The following is a 21,822-nucleotide window of genomic DNA, read 5'->3' on the forward strand; positions in this document are numbered from 1 at the left end:
GGGGGGGGGTAATGTAGACCGTAACAAACCTATCGAACTTCTACTTAAACGTTAATTTTGAATCATTTCACTACAGTTTTGTATACCCCACAAAAAATATGGAAGGAGGGCAACTCTTTTAAAATTATATTTCCTATATGTAAATTTAAGAAAAATGTTTGCTGCGAGAAACATATTGGGGAGGGGAAGTTTAAACAAAATCATCAGGTTTTAAAAACGATTATAAATTTAAAGTTTAATTATTTTTTTTCATCTTATCATGAAATTCCTGTACGTACACAGGGTTTGGATTTGAATCATCTGGTTAATTTGGAATAATTTTGTTATCTCAGTACAGTGATTTTTGCGGTGGTTGTTGGCAGAGACATAAACGTAGACATAGACGTTATTTATGTCTCTGTTGTTGGTAATAGTTTGGAGATTCATCTTTATGGTGACCAGACCACAGACATAAATAACATGTCTCTGATAATGACATTTAATTTAAACACTTGAATTCCGAGACATGGTCATAAAAAATCATATAAACGATTTTTTACAATCATTCCTTAAATCGATATTTTACAGTATACCGTCAACGCGGATCCCGCACTTTGAAACTTTTTGATTTTAAATCTACGTAAATTGCATATCATCCTGAGAGGATACACTGAACTGAAAAAACAAAACCTGACTGATCCTCTTGTATGCATGCAGCTCACGATCTATTATCATTATCATTTAATTTTCATATGATGTACCTTGAAGTTGATGCTTTGTCAATAAATATATAGAACATTTTTTTTTCTCGATTTTTTTTTGGCGCTCAATAATATGCAAAGTTTTGAGATGCGAAATTATTAGTCTCTACATGAATATCAATTCAAAACTAGAGCAAAGCTCGTTGCAAAGCAACGAGTGGGTCTTCCGTTAATGTCGGAAGTAAAGCTGGAAGTTCCTGTAAGAAGCAGAGCTCTTGAACCAATAACAAGAGTAACTAAAATAAAAAGATGAAAAATCGAATTATTCCTGGTACGACTTAACAAAATTCGAATGATTTTAAGTACGACTTAACAAAAACCTTCCTGCTTTCAAGAACGACTTAACCAAAAAAACCCGAATGTGTTCAAGTACGACTTAACAATTATTAATGGTACGAGTTAACTTTACTTTGAACATTACGCTATTTTTTAAACCAAGGACGCGGAAACAAAATTTCTGGAAAAATCAATTTTTAAACCCCGATATCTCTGTAATGCATCGTCCGATTTTAAAACGGCTATCAGTGTTAGATTCAGCTTAATAAGCTCTACAAAACACATATTCATTTTCGATTTGATCAGAAAATTCATTTTTTCGAAAAATTTGTTTCACTTCCGGTTTTGACCGGAAGTGACGGATTTTTATTTCCAGCCTTATTGCACATGTAAATTGCCAAATTCATAACCACAGAAAATTTCAAGATTCTATCTTAAAGCGTTTTTGAGAAATGTCGCGGACAAAATGACTTTTTTTAAAGTTTAAAAATGACGTGACGTCAAAACGAAAGTGACGTTGTTATGGAAACTTTAACATCTTTGAGGCAGTATAATTGCACATAATCCCTGAAAGTTTCCTTTAAATAAGTTAAAAACTTTTTGAGTTATGAAGCCGAAAAGGAGTCAGAAAAAAAAGAAAAAGAAAAAAAACTAGAGCAAAGCTCGTTGCAAAGCAACGAGTGGGTCTTCCGTTAATGCCAGAAGTAAAGCTGGAAGTTCCTGTAAGAAGCAGAGCTCTTAAACCAATAACAAGAGTAATAAAAAGAAAAAGATGAAAAAAATCGAATTATTCCTGGTACGACTTAACAAAATCCGAATGATTTTAAGTACGAATTAACAAAAACCTTTTTGATTTTAAGAACGACTTAACAAAAAAAATCCGAATGTGTTTAAGTACGACTTAACAATTATTTTTGGTACGAGTTAACTTTACGATAAACATTATGCTATTTTTTAAACCAAGGACGCGGAATCAAAATTTCCGGGAAAATCAATTTTTAAACCCCGATATCTCTGTAATGCATCGTCCGATTTTAAAACGGCTATCAGTGTTAGATTCAGCTTAATAAGCTCTACAAAACACATATTCATTTTTGATTTGATCAGAAAATTAATTTTTTCGAAAAATTTGTTTCACTTCCGGTTTGGACCGGAAGTGACAGATTTTCATTTCGAGCCTTATTACAGAGGTAAATCGACCAAATCATAACCATTGAAAATTTCAAGCTTCTATCTTAAAGCGTTTTTGAGAAAAGTCCGGGACAAAATGACTTTTTGAAATTTTTAAAAATGACGTCACGTCAAAACGGAGGTGACGTTCTCTTTAAAACTTTTACATTTTTGAGGGACGCCAACTTGCAAAAATCTCTGAAAATTTCATCAAGATCGGTTTAAAACGTTTTGAGTTATGAAGCAAAAAAGGAGTCAGAAGAAAAGAAAAAGAATAATAACTAGAGCAAAGCTCGTTGCAAAGCAACGAGTGGGTCTTCCTTTAATGTCGGAAGTAAAGCTAGAAGTTCCTGTAAGAAGCAGAGCTCTTAAACCAATAACAAGAGTAGCTAAAATAAAAAGATGAAAAAATCGAATATTCCTGGTACGACTTAACAAAATCCGAATGATTTTAAGTACGACTTAACAAAAACATTTCCGATTTCAAGAACGACTTAACAAAAAAAATCCGAATGTGTTCAAGTACGACTTAGCAATTATTTTTGGTACGAGTTAATTTTACTTTGAACATTACGCTATTTTTTAAACCAAGGACGCGGAATCAAAATTTCCGGAAAAATCAATTTTTAAACCCCGATTTCTCTGTAATGCATCGTCCGATTTGAAAACGGCTTTCAGTGTTAGATTCAGCTTAATAAGCTCTACGAAACACATATTCATTTTTGATTAGATCAGAAAATTCATTTTTTCGAAAAATTTGTTTCACTTCCGGTTTCGACCGGAAGTGACGGATTTTTATTTCCAGCCTTATTGCACATGTAAATTGCCAAATTCATAACCACAGAAAATTTCAAGACTCTATCTTAAAGCATTTTTGAGAAATGTCGCGGACAAAATGACTTTTTTTAAAGTTTAAAAATGACGTAACGTGAAAACGGAAGTGACGTTGTTATGGAAACTTAAACATCTTTGAGGCATTATAATTGCACATAATCCCTGAAAGTTTCCTTTAAATAAGTTGAAAACTTTTTGAGTTATGAAGCCGAAAAGGAGTCAGAAAAAAAAGAAAAAGAAAAAAAATAATAATAAAAAGAAACCGAAGAATAACAAGAGGGTCTTCCGTTGGAAACGGAAGACCCTAATAATAATAAAAAGAAACAATAGAATAACAAGAGGGTCTTCCGTTGGAAACGGAAGACCCTAATAATAATAAAAAGAAACCGAAGAATAACAAGAGGGTCTTCCGTTGGAAACGGAAGACCCTAATAATCAATTTTCAATGAAATTAATTATTATTAAATAACATGAAGCTTTATATTATTCAAGTATAGTTTCATATGATTGACTTTTATGAATACTTCGATAACTGCATGCATGGGGGGGGGGGGATATAGCCCCCCCCCCCCGCCCCCCCCCCATCCCACAAACACACTTTCAATTTGTTTCCGACGCCACTGGCATGGGTGTTTCAATTGGTAATCTATACAGGTATAGAGTGAAGTGTCATGACTGGCATTAGCTGTGACAATAATTCAACATTCGTTTTAAAAGTAGAGATGTGGACCATTTTAGATGGCCAGGATCCACTTTGATATGAAGTACATTAAGATGAGTGTGATTAGACCTACATGTACATGTAGCTTGACCTCTAAACCTCTGACCTCTGAATTAGACATTTAGTTCAAGGTAATTGCACATCATTTATCCGACAATCGCTCGGTCTATGGGTGAAGAATTAGGAGGAATGGGCCAAGAGGAAGGATGGTATCTTATTGACAAAGCATGACAAAGATATGCTGTGACCTTGAACATTTATAAGTGGTGAGGAATAGTTTTTTTATAGGTCTGCGCACGCCGTTTTTCTCAATGACATTAGATATGGGTAAAGTATGGGCCAAATTGGACAGAGGGAAGTTAAAATATGACCCGGACAAGAATAAGTCACAAATATCCACCTCTACATGCATATAACCAGGGACGTATATACTATAGTATATACCATGTATACGTCCCTGATATAACCCAGCCAAAATAAGGCCGTCCTAAAAAAAAGGTTTGTTTGGAATTGCCTCCTGGAGGTTTCTAGACCCTGGAGAGGGGGGTTATTTTTCAAAATAGAAGTTTAACTAATTAAGAAGTGGTAAAAAAAAAAAAAATTAAAAAAATCTCCGCATAAAAAAGTTAAAAAAAAATTTTTTTTGCTAGTAAAATTATATCTCGGGGGGGGGGGGTGGTGGTCAGTGAGGCCAAATTGGTACATGGCTAGAGTGAAGTGTGAGCCAGATTTGAGGATGACATATTGTAAAAAAATGTGTTGAAATATCCATAATTCGGTCTTATTTAATTTTGGTTTAAATTATTCGTTTTTTCTATTTTCAATGAGATGTTCGTAAAAATTATTTCATTTTGATTGGTTCGATCAGTACGGCGCCATTATTCAAGAATGTAAACACGATGAGAATAGGATGGCTTCATTTGGACAGGTTTTCATTGATTTGATAATTCAAGAAATGCTTAATCAACCGTCTCAATCAATAATAATGCAGCTTCTCAAGTTTCACTTTTTCATACGACATATGACCGTGTCGTGTTGACAGTTTTTCGCCCACATGGGCTCGGTTGTCGGATAGTTGAGTTCTTAATTATTGGTTCATGATGACAAAATTTATTAAAATTGGTAATCTTATCTGCATTTCTATATTGTCATAAAACCATTCACTGAAAACCCTTGTTTCAATCATGTTTTAATCCTGTTTCATCCATGTTACAAGAGTATTAAACGAATATGTTAAAAAGGAAAAACAGCACATCATTCATGTCTGATGATACCAAAGCACCTCCTAGACTACTGATGGCAAAAGAAAAAGGGACAGGCCAATAAAAACAGCAGAGAACATTGAACACACTTTTTGTAACAGCGAATTACAGACTGTCGTAGAGTTTTCAATAGCTTGCTGGATTGCTCAGTAGGGTATACAATTTGGTCAGCCAGGTGTCACATTAGGTCTTAATCTAGGTCGTGTGATTACTTAAACAAAAAAATGCTTTCTTTGGTGATTCATGCGGGATATGAAGGTGGCAACATTGCAGGAAAAATACATAATTAACCCACATTACACTTGTGTAACCCCACAACCTAGATTCAGACTTGATGTAATACCTGGCCAACCAAATTGTACGTATGTATCCCATTGAGCATTCACGCAAGCTATTGAAAACTCTGCCTGTATTCAGTAATTTGATATAAAGTAATTGAAACGGAGGTTTTCAGTGAATGTTTTGCAATACACAGAAATACAGATAAGATTACCAATTTTCATCAATTTAGTCTTCAGGAACAAATAATTAAGAATATATACGGTAACTCATCATAGACATGCAAGTTGTTCTAGTGCAAAAAAAAATCTCATTTAAAGGGGCTCAAATAAAATTGTGCTTCATAGAGAGGGTTAAAGCAAGGGTTTGTTTGCCCTATCAACCTACATGTTCATCAGAGTGTTCGCCATAATTATCGTTCACCCTATACCTTGTTTGCTCCATATCCTGTTTACCCTTTTGTATATTTTATTTTAAAATATCTTTTGTTCTAAATTTAGTTATCAAAAATGCACTGTCTATTTTCTGAAAACATAATCGGTTGATTTGTAGATAGCCTCTTTCTTTATGTTCGTGTTTTGTTGTTTTGAAAACAACTGACGAAATGAGGACGTGATATACCGGTATATATATAATATAATGGGCCTGAAAAGGAAATAAGAAACAGCTCTTTTGATTTAGAAAAATATTTAATAGCCGTCATTTTATCAATGAAAGAATTTCATTCGTAATCAATGTTTTATTTTGACATAGACCATGCATTTATGTTAGTCTGATTATAGAATAAATTATTTTGTGATATAATATATTTGATACCCTATTTACTAAGAACAATCATTTTACATCAAATGTTTTAAAATCTGTGGGAAACAGACCTTAGGCAAACAAATTTAGGGTGAACAGACTTTCAGGTGAACAGAAATTAGGGTGAACAGTGCATTGAACAAAAGCATTATAGGTCGAACAAACATACATTTATGTGAAGTATGAATCACATTTTTACTCTCTGGCAATTTTTTTTTCTGAACTAAAATAATAGTTTCCAGTAATATAAGATATGGTTTCAGATTGAATATTCACCAGAAGAACAAGATGCCATACAAAATGCCCTGAGGCAGAAGCTTGGCCCTGAGTTCATCAGTCAGCGTGCCGGAGCTGGAGGTCAAAGGGTAAGTGAATAAACATCTGAGAATAAGAACTAACGTGTATTACTGTATATTCCTAATTAAGCGCGAGGAATCCGCGTAGAATGATGAATCAAGAGAAGAGCACCTCACGAATTTTAAATTATAATTAAAATCTTGCTTTTATTTATTGGACATATATGTAAACTACGTAAAACTATGATAAAAATTCGGCATTTGCAATGTTATGTTCTCGTGATTTGATGGAAAACGGCTGATTTGCGGAATTAAGTACCTGCGTAAAATAAAGAATCTACAGTATATACATGATATAGTAAAAAATTGTCAAATGGGCTCCCTCTTGACTGTGTTCAGATTTAGAGTTTGCTCTCACTCCTGTTTTGAGTCGTAGCTTTCAACCAGTAAATCATGCATTGTTGTAAAAAAAAAAGATACTGTTTTTGACATACTCATGATATTTAGCAGAATTATTGCTTGTACCTGTAAACATCTTGGTGGTATAGATGCGTGATGATCCCGTCATCAGGTGGATCCTCCTTCCTCGGTTGTTTCGGCGCTGTCCACTACAACCTCCAGAGGTGCGCCGACTGGGGTGATCAGCTCCCAGCCCGGGACCATCCAGCTATCCGCCTGTGAAATGATCTTACATTCACAATTGTCTCTCACTGTCTTCCCCACTGTCCCTCTCTTCTTCTCCACAACCATAGCGATGCTATTTCTGCCTCTCTGCTTAGTCGCCCTATGAGCTGTCTTCTCTCTAACCCAATAACTCCGATGACTCTCAGGGCTCGCCACAAGGATTGTCCAACAAAGCCCCGCGTGCCAACCTCCACTGGGAAACACCATACTCTCCACCCTCTCTCCTGACAATCTGCCACAAGCTCCTGATATTTCCCCATTTTCCGCTCATATGCGTCTTCCATTCTCTCCTCCCAAGGAACTGTCAGCTCCACTATAATGACTTGCCTACTTGACGGAGACCAGATCACTATGTCAGGTCGCTTGTTGGTGGATGCTACTTCCGTTGGGAATTGCATTCTGGTTTTCAGGTCAGCTCGCATTTGCCAGTCTCCTGCCGTGCCAAGAAGTCCTCTACCCTCCCCAGTGCTGCCTGTCTTCTCCCTCTCTCCTGCTCTTACAAAGTTGATGAACTTGAGCCGCTTGTCCTTTGGTGGTGGTCTCTTCCTGGCTTTTTCGAGAGAGTCTGCAAGCACCGAAAGTATCTGGTCATGCCGCCATGTATATCGGCCTTCAGACAATGCTACGGAGCATGATGACAATATATGCTCCAAATTTGCTGGTTTTCCACAAAGTTTGCAATTGGGGTCCTCAGTTAAGCCCCATACTGCCAAATTTGTTGGACTTGGTAGCACATCATATACTGATCTTAGGAGAAACTGCAATCTGTTTGGCTCCATCGACCACATGTCATTCCAGGTCACTTTCCTCTGCCTTACTGCTTCCCAATTCATCCAGCTTCCTTGTTTCTTCATGCCTACTGCTTTAACCATTCTTGAGTCTTCCTCCATCACCCGGACTTCCTTTTGCACTAGCTTCCTTTGCACTCCTTTGCCTGCTGTTCTCCATCTGGTTGATGTAATTGTTCCCAGGCCCAGTCTTCCGACTGCTACATTTCCCACAATGTCTGCTTGCTTCAGGCGTAACTCTGCTTCCCGGACTGTGTCTTGAACAGACCACTTCCTGCCTGCTTCTAGATTCACCCTGGCTCCGCGCACCTTCTCATCTTTACTGTCTCTAAGTGTTAGATGTTGTCGCACTTTGGTAACCTTGTATTCTTCGACAAGAGATGATAGCGGTAATTGTAGTTTAGTCCCTACACTGTAGAGTCCCACGCTACTAAAGCACTGTGGTATTGCTAGCCATCGGCGAAGGAATTTTGTAGTCAGGCGCTCCATAGCTTCTACCCGGGACATTGGTACATCGTACACCTGCAAAGGCCACAAAATCCGAGGGAGTACTCCATGCTGGTATATCCAGGTTTTGTATTTTCCTGGCAGTCCACTTTTGTCTATTGCCTCCATCCACTGTTGTAGTTGTTCTACAGTGTTGGTTGTGTTCTTGGTGTCCCTCAGTGTGTCATCAAAATACTTCCCCAGGCATTTCACTGGCTTCTCCGAGACTGATGGGATTATCTCCTGTCCAAGCTGGAAGTCGTAGTTTGTCACCCTTCCTTTCTTCAGCACCAGACTTCTAGACTTTGATGGTTTGATTTTCATCCTAGCCCAACTGATAAGCTCTTCTATTTCTTTGAGCGTCCATCTTGCTTCAATTGCAGTCTTAGTACTGATTGTCATATCATCCATGAATGCACGCACTGGTGGTTGACGTATGCCTGCTCTCATCCATGGGCCTCTACTCATCTTCTCTGTTGATTTCACCAGTAGGTTCATAGCTGCTGCGAATAGTATGACTGAGATTGTACAGCCAGTGACTATACCAACTTCTAGTCGTTGCCATGAGGTTGTGTAATCTCCAATGGAGAATCTCAACTCCAGTCTGTTGAAATATTCCTCTAATAGATGTCTTGTCTTTGCTGGAACATGATACTTCTCCAAGGTTAGCTGCACAAGTTTATGTGGCATTGATCCATAGGCATTGGCAAGATCTAACCAAATAACAGCTAACTCCCCTTTTCCTTCTCTGGCCTCCCTAATAATTTGAGTGAGAACGCTTGTGTGCTCAATGCAGCCTGATACACCTGGGACTCCCCCTTTCTGCACTGCTATGTCCACATAGTTGTTGTCCAACATGTATCTTGTCATGCGGTTAGCCATTACTGAGAGCAAGATCTTCCCTTCTACGTTCAAGAGTGATATAGTTCGGAACTGCGACAGGTTCTTGGAATTCTCCTCCTTGGGGATGTAGCAGCCCTCTGCCTGATTCCAGCTGTCTGCCAGGCGACCTCTTCTCCAAATGACCCGGATGTGTTTCCATAGACGTCTTGTCAGCCTTGGGCAGTTCTTGTAAACTTTATATGGAATACCATTTGGTCCTGGCGCTGATGCTGCTCTTGCTTTCTGGATGACATCTCTCACCTCTTTGGCCGTAGGTTCGCTTTCATCGAAGATGTGTTCTGGTTCACATACTTGAATAAGTTTGGGTTGCTCAGGCAATTCTTCATCCCTCTTCTCATCACTGTGGACTTCTTTTAGATGGTTTTCCACTTCTGCTTTCTCAGCCAGCAGCTTTCCTGAGCTTTTCTTCCCTAACAGCTTTGATGTAAATTGAAATGGGTTTGCTGTAAACCTTGCTCTTGCTCTGGCCCTCTCTTTCCTCCTCTTCCTGCTCCTTTCTGCCCTGTTCAGTATCTTCAGTCGTTCTCTCATGCCTTGTCTTAGCTCCGCCAAAGCTGCTCTTTCCTCTTCGGGTGCGACTCTGTATCTCTTTGACAACTGCCTCAAATCTCTCCTTATCGACGCTCTTTCCTGTTGTCGTCTATTTCTGTGCCCAGTTGATTTCTGTTGTTTCTGCCTGACCTCTTCCAAACCGAATCTCTCCTTTCCCACATTGTACATTATTGTGGCCATGGCCTCCACCTTTTTGTCTACTCCTCCAGCCAATGATGTGTTCAGGATTGAATCTACATCAAAATCAAATTGATCCCAATCTGCTTTGTTGTTATTAGGTGGCCACCTGATTTTCTGCTTCCGTTCTCCAGATTTTGTATCAATACTGGGCTCTGGCATCGCCTGGCTGTGATCCTCTGGAACCTGCTGGTCGACTTCCTCGCTGTCTGGCACTTGGACGCTGTGGTCACTTTGGTCTGAGTCCTGGACCACCTCCTCCTCCGTCTCATCAGGTTGCCCTGTGCGTTGTGCCAGCCGTTGATTTGGTCTGCACCCCATCTTTGCCATATGAATCTTCAGCCCCCTTGCGTTCTTCAGAGTCTTTCCACAACTGCAAATTGATCCGTTAATCAATTTATATGTTACTAGATTAACAGGTGTGTTACCGTCAGGCAATATATCCGCTCTCAATATATTGATATATATTGGTACGTTGCATCCTCACACCATCAGGATCCTGAGTCGACTCATGGGCGTGTAGTGGACTCAGGACCCCTCACGTGAGGATGGGTACATTGGTATTTCTAGGAATTGAAGGTCTAAAAAGTGTCTATTTTAGTGAAATCTATAAGCTAGAGTAGATAGACACTTGAAGTTTCATGATAAGAAATCATTTTTTAAAATGATGGATTTCAGTCCCCTCCTTGACGTAGATAGACACTTGTTTGACTAGCCATCAAAGTAGTTTATACCATAGACACCAAGGTATTTTACTAGTTCAAGGTTTTTCAGGAAGGTGAGGGTTCAGTTATTAACCCGTATGTATAATGGATGAAATTATCACTGTACTTACTATTCATTGTTTCTGTACTTGGGGATTATAGTGTTTATTAAACACTTGTTTCATATTACTTTTATCTAATGATTGACTTTATGTCTTTTTCATGCTTGCAGCTTGCTTACATTGAGGGATGGCGTCTCATCAACCTGGCCAATGAAATGTTTGGCTTCAATGGCTGGTCTCACTCTGTGACCCAGCAAACTGTCGGTAAGTGAAGACAAACATCAAAGCATGTATACATAATTATAAGATCTGCGGCAGTAACTATATGTAATGAAGGACTTATTCTGATTCTGTATCTTAGCTTCACTGACTGCTGTCTTCAAAATCATTTCATCATCAACCAGGCTTGGGGTAATGCTAAATGTAATGGTAATGCATTGCAATGCATTACATGTTTTCAAAGTAATGCTAGTAATGTGTAATGCCTCAAAATTAGCATTACAAGTAATGCTAATGTAATGCATTACTTTCCAAAATCTAGTGTAATGCTGGCATTACATGGCATTACTTTGCATTACTATGCATATTTATGCATGTTCACTTTAAACAGTTAAAAAATGTGATGAATAAATGAATAGTTGAAATTGAATTTGATTCAATTTATTTTCAAAGAAGAAAGAAAGAATTCTAATTAAGAAAAAAATGTTTTAATTGTACATGTTTTATTAAAAAAAGTTTTTTAAAATTCATTTTTGAATTATTTATATTACTTATATTACTAAAGATAACAGCACAATTTCATAACATTTTTAAGAGTGTTGTTATTAAGATAAGAGTTTTTAATCATTTAAACAATTTACTCCAATTAGTTTGCACTTCAATAAGAAATGTGTCAACAACACACTATGCCCCCAGGATAATCTAAGTATCAAAACAATCTATTGTTATAAGAAGTGCTAAACACCCCAATCCCCTTCCCTTCGCTATGTCACAATAGAATAGGAGACAGACATGCACCTTTGAAAGCATGATGAATGCACTGTCCATCCATGATGAAAATCAATATCACTTCCAATATTATAACCCATTTGAAAATAATCTTACTTATTTTCTCTCTTTCTCTCGTCTGTCTGTCTCTCTCTCTCTCTCTTTCTTGTATATTAATTACACTGTACATTAGTTTGGACTGATAGAAAATACAAGATTCATGTATTTTTTCTATTATTGCACTTAATATATCCTAAGATAAAGATCATCAAACAGTACTTTTCAGTCCAAGCTTCGACTGCTCCTGTAAAACATTTATTTAGTATAGCTGGGAAGATTTTCAAACTAACAGGATGCAGTTAAAAGATGAACCCTTTGAAAATTCGATCATAAAGTGCAACAGCAATCTTTTGTCAAGTGTACTCCGTAAAAAGAAATACGACTAAAATGTATTAAGAATTATAACTGGGAAAAATCATCTGTTTAAAAATTAATAAAATTAAGTGTCCAAAATTATAAAGATTTGTGTAATCTGGGAATATATCTATATTTAGCTTTTAAAAACCGCAATATTATTTCATTAATTGTTTTTGTTACGCATGTTATCCTGTGTCTCTATTTCATATCTGATATTGTTTCATGCCAAATGTTTATAAATATCATTTTACTTATGTAATATGTTGTTCATATTGCCACAATATTATTATATATTGAGCAAATAAAGAATGACTCTTGTTTATTCATTGAATTTGAACACGATACTGGGCATGAAGCTGTAGATATGTTAAAGAGTGTTGTATATTTGAAACATTTGCAAAAACTCTTTATTAGCTTTAATTTAAAAAAAAAGTAATGGTAATGGTAATGCATTACTTTACTCATGTAATGGTAATGTAATGCATTACTTCAAGAAAATCAAGTAATGGTAATGGTAATTTAATGCCCAAATTCATGAAGTAATGGTAATGTAATGCATTACTTTACAATGTAATTCGCCCCAAGCCTGTCATCAACCGTCGGGTTTGATACTTATTTATTTTTTTCTTAGTAACTGTGTTGCAAGAAAAAAAAATGAAAAGCAGCAGTACTATATGTAGTATTAGTCATTGCTTTGCATATACATACAAAATGTTTGACTTTTTATTAGATGCTTGTTTTAAATGTTCATTTGATGTATACTACAATCCTTTGACAGATTTTGTAGACCACTGCGGAGGCAGGTACTTTGTTGGAGTCAGTGCTTTTGTCAAAGTTCAGCTCAAGGTTAGTGTCATGATGATTAGGAATGCTGAAGAGAACATAAAGATTGTCACAAATAACATTAACCGATATACTAAAGATGTCTTGTTAAAAGTTCAAGTAAAGGGAAATAAATGATGCATATTTTATACCAATGGTTCCATGTCTCTTTTAACATATAAAATATCAAAGATTTCGAAATGTTAAAATTTGTTTGATATATTAACTATACTCTGTCTCAAAATATTATCGGTTTCATTTTTACTCAATATTGAAATAAATACCTTGTGGTTCAAACAATATTCTTACTTACTATTCTTATTTTAACGATAGAACATTCTATCTACCCCCCCCCCCCCCCCCCCCCCAGCCTATCAGGTTTCAATACACAAATACACAGCTAAAATACCCGAGTCTACAGGGATTTTGCATTGCAACAGATATAAAAGTACCAGGATAATAACATTGAAAAATTGGTAAATCTTATGCAATCATTTAAAGATCCATTTATCATGTTTATCATTTGGCGTACAGTAAATATGTAAAAACAGTTATTTTTTTCTTCTCCTGATAAGGATGGTGTGTTTCATGAAGACATTGGGTATGGCGTTAGTGAAGGAATGAAATCAAAAGCTCTGTCCATTGAGAAAGCTAGGAAAGAAGCTGTTACTGATGGGCTCAAGCGGGCACTCAAGTAAGTATTCAAGTGATCATTAAACTGATTACATAGTTTAAGTCTAATTCAAGTGATGAAAAAAGATTATCAAATATGAATTCAGAATATGAACTCAAAGATAACATGTATTAAATGAACCAGATAATTTTTTTTGTATGTAGAAATCTCTTTGTTAGTTTGGCAGTTTGTTAATGTAACAATCTGTATCAATTGAAGGAGCTTTGGGAATTCCATGGGGAACTGCTTGGCAGACAAAGACTATCTAAAGTGTATCAACAGAGCCCCAAAACCTGTAAGTACATGGTGGGGTGTAATCCTTGGTATTCAGTACATGGTGGGGTGTAATCCTTGGTATTCAGTACATGGTGGTGTGTAATCCTTGGTATTTAGTACATGGTGGTGTGTAATCCTTGGTATTCAGTACATGGTGGTGTGTAATCCTTGGTATTCAGTACATGGTGGTGTGTAATCCTTGGTATTCAGTACATGGTGGTGTGTAATCCTTGGTATTCAGTACATAGTGGTGTGTAATCCTTGGTATTCAGTACATGGTGGGGTGTAATCCTTGGTATTCAGGACATGGTGGTGTGTAATCCTTGGTATTCAGACACATTATCATACCAACCTGTAAGTACATGGTGGTGTGTAATCCTTGGTATTCAGACACATTATCATACCAACCTGTAAGTACATGGTGGTGTGTAATCCTTGGTATTCAGACACATTATCATACCAACGTAAGTAAGGTTCCATACCTCAAAGATCCAAGCCAAAAGCAATGTGCCTTGATGATGGCTCCTGTTTATAAATTATGTTGAGAATGCTTGAAAAATTATGAAAGATGTGTTTTATGATAATTTTAGAGCACTTCAACCTTTTCAAAACAACGAAACCGGTCGTATTACATAAGCAGGGTAATTTTCTCATAGTTCCAATTGTAAAACAGTGTTTCCAAAAACAGTTATGGTGAAGCAGAAGTAATTTGCAGTAATGAATTCACCTATTGTGAATGAGAGGGTAGGGACATAAATAAAACAGGTGAACATTTCTTTGTATTCTAAATTCAATAAATTTTGAGAGCCACATATATGTATATCATACAGCTTCCGATGACAAGCTACCGATATCAGAATTTTGTGTATTTTATCTAGTGATCAGGTTGCTTTGAAGTTTTTTTTAAGATAAGCAAACTTAACGATATTTGTTTTGTTTGTAGACAGCAAGAGTCTATGACTTGGAGGGAATGAGGAAGACTGACCAAGATGAAGGCATCGAACATGCAAGAAAAAATTCCAATCTCAGAAGACTGTCCAATCAGAGAATGGCTTCTTCTGAACAGACCAATCAAAATCTAGGAAGAAATTTAAATTCAGTGTCAACAACCAATCAGACATCAGATACAGATTCCAGAGACACAGGGATAGGATCTAGAGACAATATAACAGTGACCACCAGTAACTCTTCAAATGAAAACATTTCTAAACATAGTAACTCCCGAGAAGGAAATAAGGTGTCCATGGTAACGGAAAGTGTTCGTGTGACGGGAAGGACCAGCCTGGCAAGTAAAGAGAATATAAACCCACGGGATGCAGAAGTGATAGTAAAAACAGAGTGGGTGTCAGCTGAAGTAGCTCTAGGGGGGGAGGAAGACCAGCCCCCTCAAGAGTTTGTCAGGAGGGGTTCCCTTCCTCTGAACCATGGGGTGGGGACAGGAATGAACCTACGACACAAACGGACTCAGTCTGTGCAGAGAGTTGAACCTGAATCAATCAGTGCACCTCCCTCAAGGTATGTGTAGGGACCTATTGGTTATCTGAATTACTCAAACTTGTCCAAAAGAAATATTTTAAAGAATTTTTAACATGTTTAAGTGCTGTTTAATTAGTTCTAGAGAGGATGAAGATGATTTAAAGGCTAAGCAGGAGAGACTGCAGAGGCAGAGACAGAAACAGATGGAATTCAAGCAGAAGTTAACAGTCAAACAGACGGACAATACCACCATCAACACCATAGGTAAACTCAAGGTCAAACAGACAGACAATACCACAATCAACACCATAGGTAAACTCACAGTCAAACAGACAGACAATACCACCATCAACACCATAGGTAAACTCACAGTCAAACAGACAGACAATACCACCATCAACACCATAGGTAAACTCACAGTCAAACAGATGGACAATACCACCATCAACACCATAGGTAAACTCACAGTCAAACAGACAGACAATACCACCATCAACACCTTAGGTAAACTCACAGTCAAACAGACGGACAATACCACCATCAACACCATAGGTAAACTCACAGTCAAACAGACGGACAATACCACCATCAACACCATAGGTAAACTCAAAGTCAAACAGACAGACAATACCACCATCAACACCATAGGTAAACTCACAGTCAAACAGACAGACAATACCACCATCAACACCATAGTAAACTCACAGTCAAACAGACAGACAATACCACCATCAACACCATAGGTAAACTCACAGTCAAACAGACAGACAATACCACCATCAACACCATAGGTAAACTCACAGTCAAACAGACAGACAATACCACCATCAACACCATAGGTAAACTCACAGTCAAACAGACAGACAATACCACCAACAACACCTTAGGTAAACTCACAGTCGAACAGACGGACAATACCACCATCAACACCATAGGTAAACTCACAGTCGAACAGACAGACAATACCACCATCAACACCATAGGTAAACTCACAGTCGAACCGACAGTAATATTTTTCAAATTTGGCAGAGTTCTCCATAATGAGGGCAGTAGAAAAATTAATTGTACATTGCTTCACAGTAATTAATATACATTATTACTACACTTTCATGTAATAAGTTCTGAAATCTGATTGGTTTAGACACAGTTTATAATTCATTCTATTACCCTCAGTTTATAATTCGTTCTATTACCCTCAGTTTATATTTCGTTCTATTAACCTCAGTTTATAATCCATTCTATTACCCTCAGTTGATAATCCGTTCTATTACCCTCAGTTTTTAATTCGTTCTATTACCCTCAGTTTATAATCCATTCTATTACCCTCAGTTTATAATTCGTTCTATTACCCTCAGTTTTTAATTCGTTCTATTACCCTCAGTTTATAATCCATTCTATTACCCTCAGTTTATAATCTGCAGAGTTTTTGAAATCTTTTTTCCACTGTCAGTCATTTGGACTGACAACCATCAGAAGTTTGTCAGTCCAGACTGATTTCTGTCAGTCCAAACATTTTCAATAGAAAGATGAAAAACTACAAGTATATTTGCCTTCTAATTTCTCTCTTTTTTCCTTAATTGATCTGATTTCTCCTAACTTTCACATTCTGGCTCCTGAAAACATTCTTATTTATCACTTCATTAATTATTTTTATTTCCTTCCCTCTCTCATTATCAACTTTCTTCTTGTTCTCTTTCTGCACATCTCATATGTAACTAGGGCTCGGTTGTCAGATAGCGGAGTTCTTATTTCCCGAAAAAATTTATAAATGATTACATTGGGATTTTTGTGTGTATTTCTGTGTATTGCAATAAAAACATTCACTGAAAACCCTGTTTCGATGTATGCAATGTACATTGAAAAAACGTAACGAGACAACACTCGCCATCTTGGATTTATAGGGGGCCCTCAGTTCACGCTATGTTTAAAACAAGTTCTCCAATTTCTCCCATGATTTCTGACGACATCTAGGTTGGAAAATGATTGAAAGACTTATTCCTATTGTCTGACTACATCTGTTAGCTGCATTATAAACACACCGTATCAATATGTACGAAATACTCGCCAAACTTATCGAAAGCAACGGAAGTAATAATTACTGAGGTGTTCCGAAAATGTATAATAAGTCTAGAGAGAGCGAAAAAAACCGCGAAAAACTCCCCTAGATTTATCGTATGCGTTCGGATCTCCTCAGTGAGTATGAAAATTAGTTATATTTTCGCAAGTTACTCTGTCCATATCTACCGGTCATTTGGACTGACAGGCAACCTCAAGTAATCGGTCCTTGGTTTTTTTTATCGGTCTTGCCGACAGGACCGAAAGATTTCAAGAACTCTGAATCTGTTCTATTACCCTCAGTTTATAATTCGTTCTATTACCCTCAGTTTATAATCCGTTCAATTACCCTTAGTTTATAATCAGTTCTATTACCCTCAGTTTATAATTCGTTCTATTACCCTCAGTTAATAATCCGTTCAATTACCCTCAGTTTATAATCAGTTCTATTACCCTCAGTTTATAATTCGTTCTATTACCCTCAGTTTATAATCTGTTCAATTACCCTCAGTTTATTATCTGTTCTATTACCCTCAGTTTATAATTCATTCTATTACCCTCAGTTTATAATCTGTTCTATTACCCTCAGTTTATAATTTGTTCTATTACCCTCAGTTTATAATCTGTTCTATTACCCTCAGTTTATAATTCGTTCTATTACCCTCAGTTTATAATCCATTCTATTACCCTCAATTTATAATCCATTCTATTACCCTCAGTTTATAATCTGTTCTATTATCCTCAGTTTATAATCTGTTCTATTACCCTCAGTTTATAATCTGTTCTATTACCCTCAGTTTATAATCTGTTCTATTACCCTCAGTTTATAATTTGTTCTATTACCCTCAGTTTATAATTCGTTCTATTACCCTCAGTTTATAATCCGTTCAATTACCCTCAGTTTATAATCAGTTCTATTACCCTCAGTTTATAATTCCTTCTATTACCCTCAGTTTATAATCCGTTCTATTTCCCTCAGTTTATAATCCGTTCTATTACCCTCAGCGTTAGCGGCACACTTGACACAACGAATTGTTACATGTGCGTAAATTATGAGCGTACAGTTCACCGTTGATTTCTTGTTATTCTACATTGATTACCTTTTGAACTAAAACCATCTATACGGTATCTTTTATAGTGCACTTAAATACAGATGTTGTCATGCCTATTTTTGGCAAATTTATGATGTAAATTAAAAAAACCTGAATTTACTCTCCCTCACTCACCTTAGATTCATGCACGGTTATTTTTTGTGCACTACATCATCAGTTTCAGAGAATGGTGGTATGAGTTCAGAAGGCACATTGTAGTGATCCAGAAAATTGGATCACACTCTTTAAAATTAATAGTGTCAAGACTGGAAAATTGATTGATATATAATGAATGCTTTTATCAGTTGAGCCTTTGAAACAGTTCTCTTGTGTGTGAAAATTGGATCGTTTTTTCTTTCATTATTTCTTTCTCTCAGGAATAAATTGTTGTGGTTTTTTTTTGCTTACTCTAATATTTTTCGACTTTACTCTTCTGTCTGTAACCCGATAAAGCAGGAGAGAACTTGCTTGTATACACACATATTTGTGGATTTTGGCATAATTTTTTTTTAAAATCACCTTTAGAGCTCTATGCAGATTATTTATTATATTATTGGTACACTTTATGGGGTTCATTATAATGCCACTTTTTAAAATTATCTTTATAATGCCCATCTTGTTTTTGACTGTTAGGACCCCCAATGGCTACCTCTACCCCAGCTTTTAATGGCCTTGGCCCACCAATCCATGCCTCCAGTCCCAAGGTTGGGCCAAGGGCGCGACCTCAGAGCAGCTCTGAACCTTCCCCAAACCAACCAGAGCTCCTGCCTGAGGAAAATTATGGTAAAATTTTTAAGGCATTAATTTTTTCTTAATTTATATCATGGAACACTGTTCTAGTATTAAAAAATGCTTGGTGTCACGTTTACAGTATAAATAAGGCAAAACCAATGATAACCGGTATTCTTCTTGCAATACTCTATGTGATAAAGCAGCCTGGGTCAGAGAAATCCATATGGCTGACACACAGTCCAAATATGTTAAACAGGGAAAGTCATATTGATTTTCAGAGGACACAGAGATTTGGAACAACTCATTAGACATAGAGAGTATAGACCCATCAGGGGAACATTTAGTGGATGGTCCGGGCAAGAAGCAGCATAATGGAAGTAAGAGTCTGTATAACTCCGAGTCAAGGGGGAGAACTCCCACCAAATCCACCACCGTACAACACCGCCCCAACACAATGACCAATCACTACCCAGTCACCAAGGCAGCCAGTCGCCAGGCCACAAATCACACAGGTACAGAGCTTTCCAACACATGTAACACAAGTACAATACAAACCACCACAAACCAAACAGGTACAGAATATGTCAGGTACAAAACAAGTTACATGTGTGAGGGACCATGAAGAATCGACACATACATCACATGTACTGTACAGAAAAAATTATACTCAAGACTGACCAACTCTCATTTCATCACAATTTAAACAATGGCATTCCAGGCACAATATTCACTAGGGCAGTTCAAATTGTATTTATGATTTAAATACTGTGGAATCATCATTGTCAATGGGGGACCAATGCTTGTGGCTTTCATGGGTAACCCTTGCCCACAAATTGATATCTCCACAACTGTATCACATATTGTACAAGCATTTGTTAAATATTTTCTTAAATTATCCCTAACTTGCTACCAGCGAATTACATCACCAGGAACCAGGACACTTTTGCCTTCCCACAAACATTTACCTCTTCATATATAGATAATACAAATACAACACAAGTTAATCGATGTGCAACAGGTATACTTGTGACTTTCATAAATTATACAGATACAACACAAGTTATACAATGTGTAACCAGACTTTCATTGTCATACCGTATTAATACAACTTCTTTGAATGCACAAATCATAAAGGTGTATGTCCAACTATCTAGTCCATTAGTTTTCAACTTCTTTGCACTCCAAAGTGTATGGTGTTTAACAAATCATTGATCATTGAACAATCAGGTGTGACTCAAGACAATGAACTTGTTACATGTATTTCAATTTCAGATGATATCAGCAATGTACAGAAGAGAAGGCGAGTGGATGTCTAATATCTGCTAGATATCTGTATAGTCAATTAACTGTATAAACCAGACAAGATGTCTATCATGATATCTATCATGCTGCTACAGATCTTGTGATATCAGCTATAGACCGATATCTGTCTGGTTTTTGTGATATCTAGCAGCCACAAACGGATACATGTGTATCTCTGCAGTAGTTTTGATCCATTTCATACCATAGATGATTTAGCCTATCATTACCTACCATTATCATGCAGCCAGTCTTGCATGTTTTCTACTGATGTTACATTTGCATTTGACTTGTACAAACTAAACCCGCTGTATGCAATTTTTGTCATTTCATGGATTGAAACTTAACACCAGCACAATTTTATTCTAACTAGTGAAGAGAACTCCATTTGTAACATGCAACCATTAAGTTGTATATTGCTGCATCAACCTTTTACTGTAAAATTGAAGTATCATATACCCAGGTATTGATTTAGTAATAAGAAGAAATTGAATATGGATTTGTGTTTTAATATATATATAAATTGCATTAATCACATATGTTATAAAATTGTGCAATTGTCAACTGCAAAATGAGGGTGGGTGGGGATGTGTGTAATTTTGTAATCAAATGTGATGATTGTAACATTATTTCTGGTTTATTAAAAAACATGAATTGAGTACTAGAATTATCATTGATATACATTATCTATATTATTATGATTATTTGGCACTGTAGTATTTTTTATTCTAACTTATTTTGTGTGTATATTTTGTAGAATTATTGATGGATAAAAATGGTCTAGTTAATGATTAATATGTGTAAAGATAATCAATGAACTTAATGATGTCTCTTTTTCATTTAATGTGCTCATATGTAATCCCATTAGAAATATGGAAAGAAGTGCCTTAGTGTTGTATGAATACTTGCCTATTATTTTCTGATGAAAATTTGATCATTTGATATTTGTCACCAATTCTTGATAATATGCATTTGATATTAATTAAGTATACATGTTTAACATAAATCATTGATGTACCTTGAACTAGATCTTTTGTGTCTCAGGGATTGACATCTATCAGTGGTTGCTTCACAGCCCCACTTTGTAAATAACATGAATAAAGCGTACATGCAATTACAAAGTTCACAAGTTTGCTCTTCATTTCCAATCAACATAAACATGTAAACTATGTAGTATTCTGTATCATACTGAAAATTTGGAATACTAATGATAGCGAACCCTCATCTCATTCAGTCTTGTAATTGATAGGTTACCA

General features: G+C 36.5%; 1 protein-coding gene across 1 annotated transcript; it reads left to right on the top strand.

Moving 5' to 3' along the window:
• Nucleotides 1-4,599: 4,599 nt before the first annotated feature.
• LOC128158980 (uncharacterized) lies at nt 4,600-21,687 on the top strand. The gene is made up of 12 exons (XM_052822001.1): nt 4,600-4,669; nt 6,350-6,451; nt 10,909-11,002; nt 12,921-12,988; nt 13,540-13,658; nt 13,857-13,932; nt 14,857-15,428; nt 15,526-15,989; nt 16,133-16,228; nt 19,169-19,318; nt 19,546-19,779; nt 20,540-21,687. The coding sequence occupies exons 1-12, from the start codon at nt 4,652-4,654 to the stop codon at nt 20,581-20,583; spliced, it is 2,037 nt and encodes a 678-aa protein (XP_052677961.1). The 5' UTR covers nt 4,600-4,651; the 3' UTR covers nt 20,584-21,687.
• Nucleotides 21,688-21,822: the final 135 nt, after the last annotated feature.

The sequence above is a fragment of the Crassostrea angulata genome, chromosome 8, assembly GCF_025612915.1.
Source record: "Crassostrea angulata isolate pt1a10 chromosome 8, ASM2561291v2, whole genome shotgun sequence".
In the NCBI taxonomy this organism is placed as follows: domain Eukaryota; kingdom Metazoa; phylum Mollusca; class Bivalvia; order Ostreida; family Ostreidae; genus Magallana; species Magallana angulata.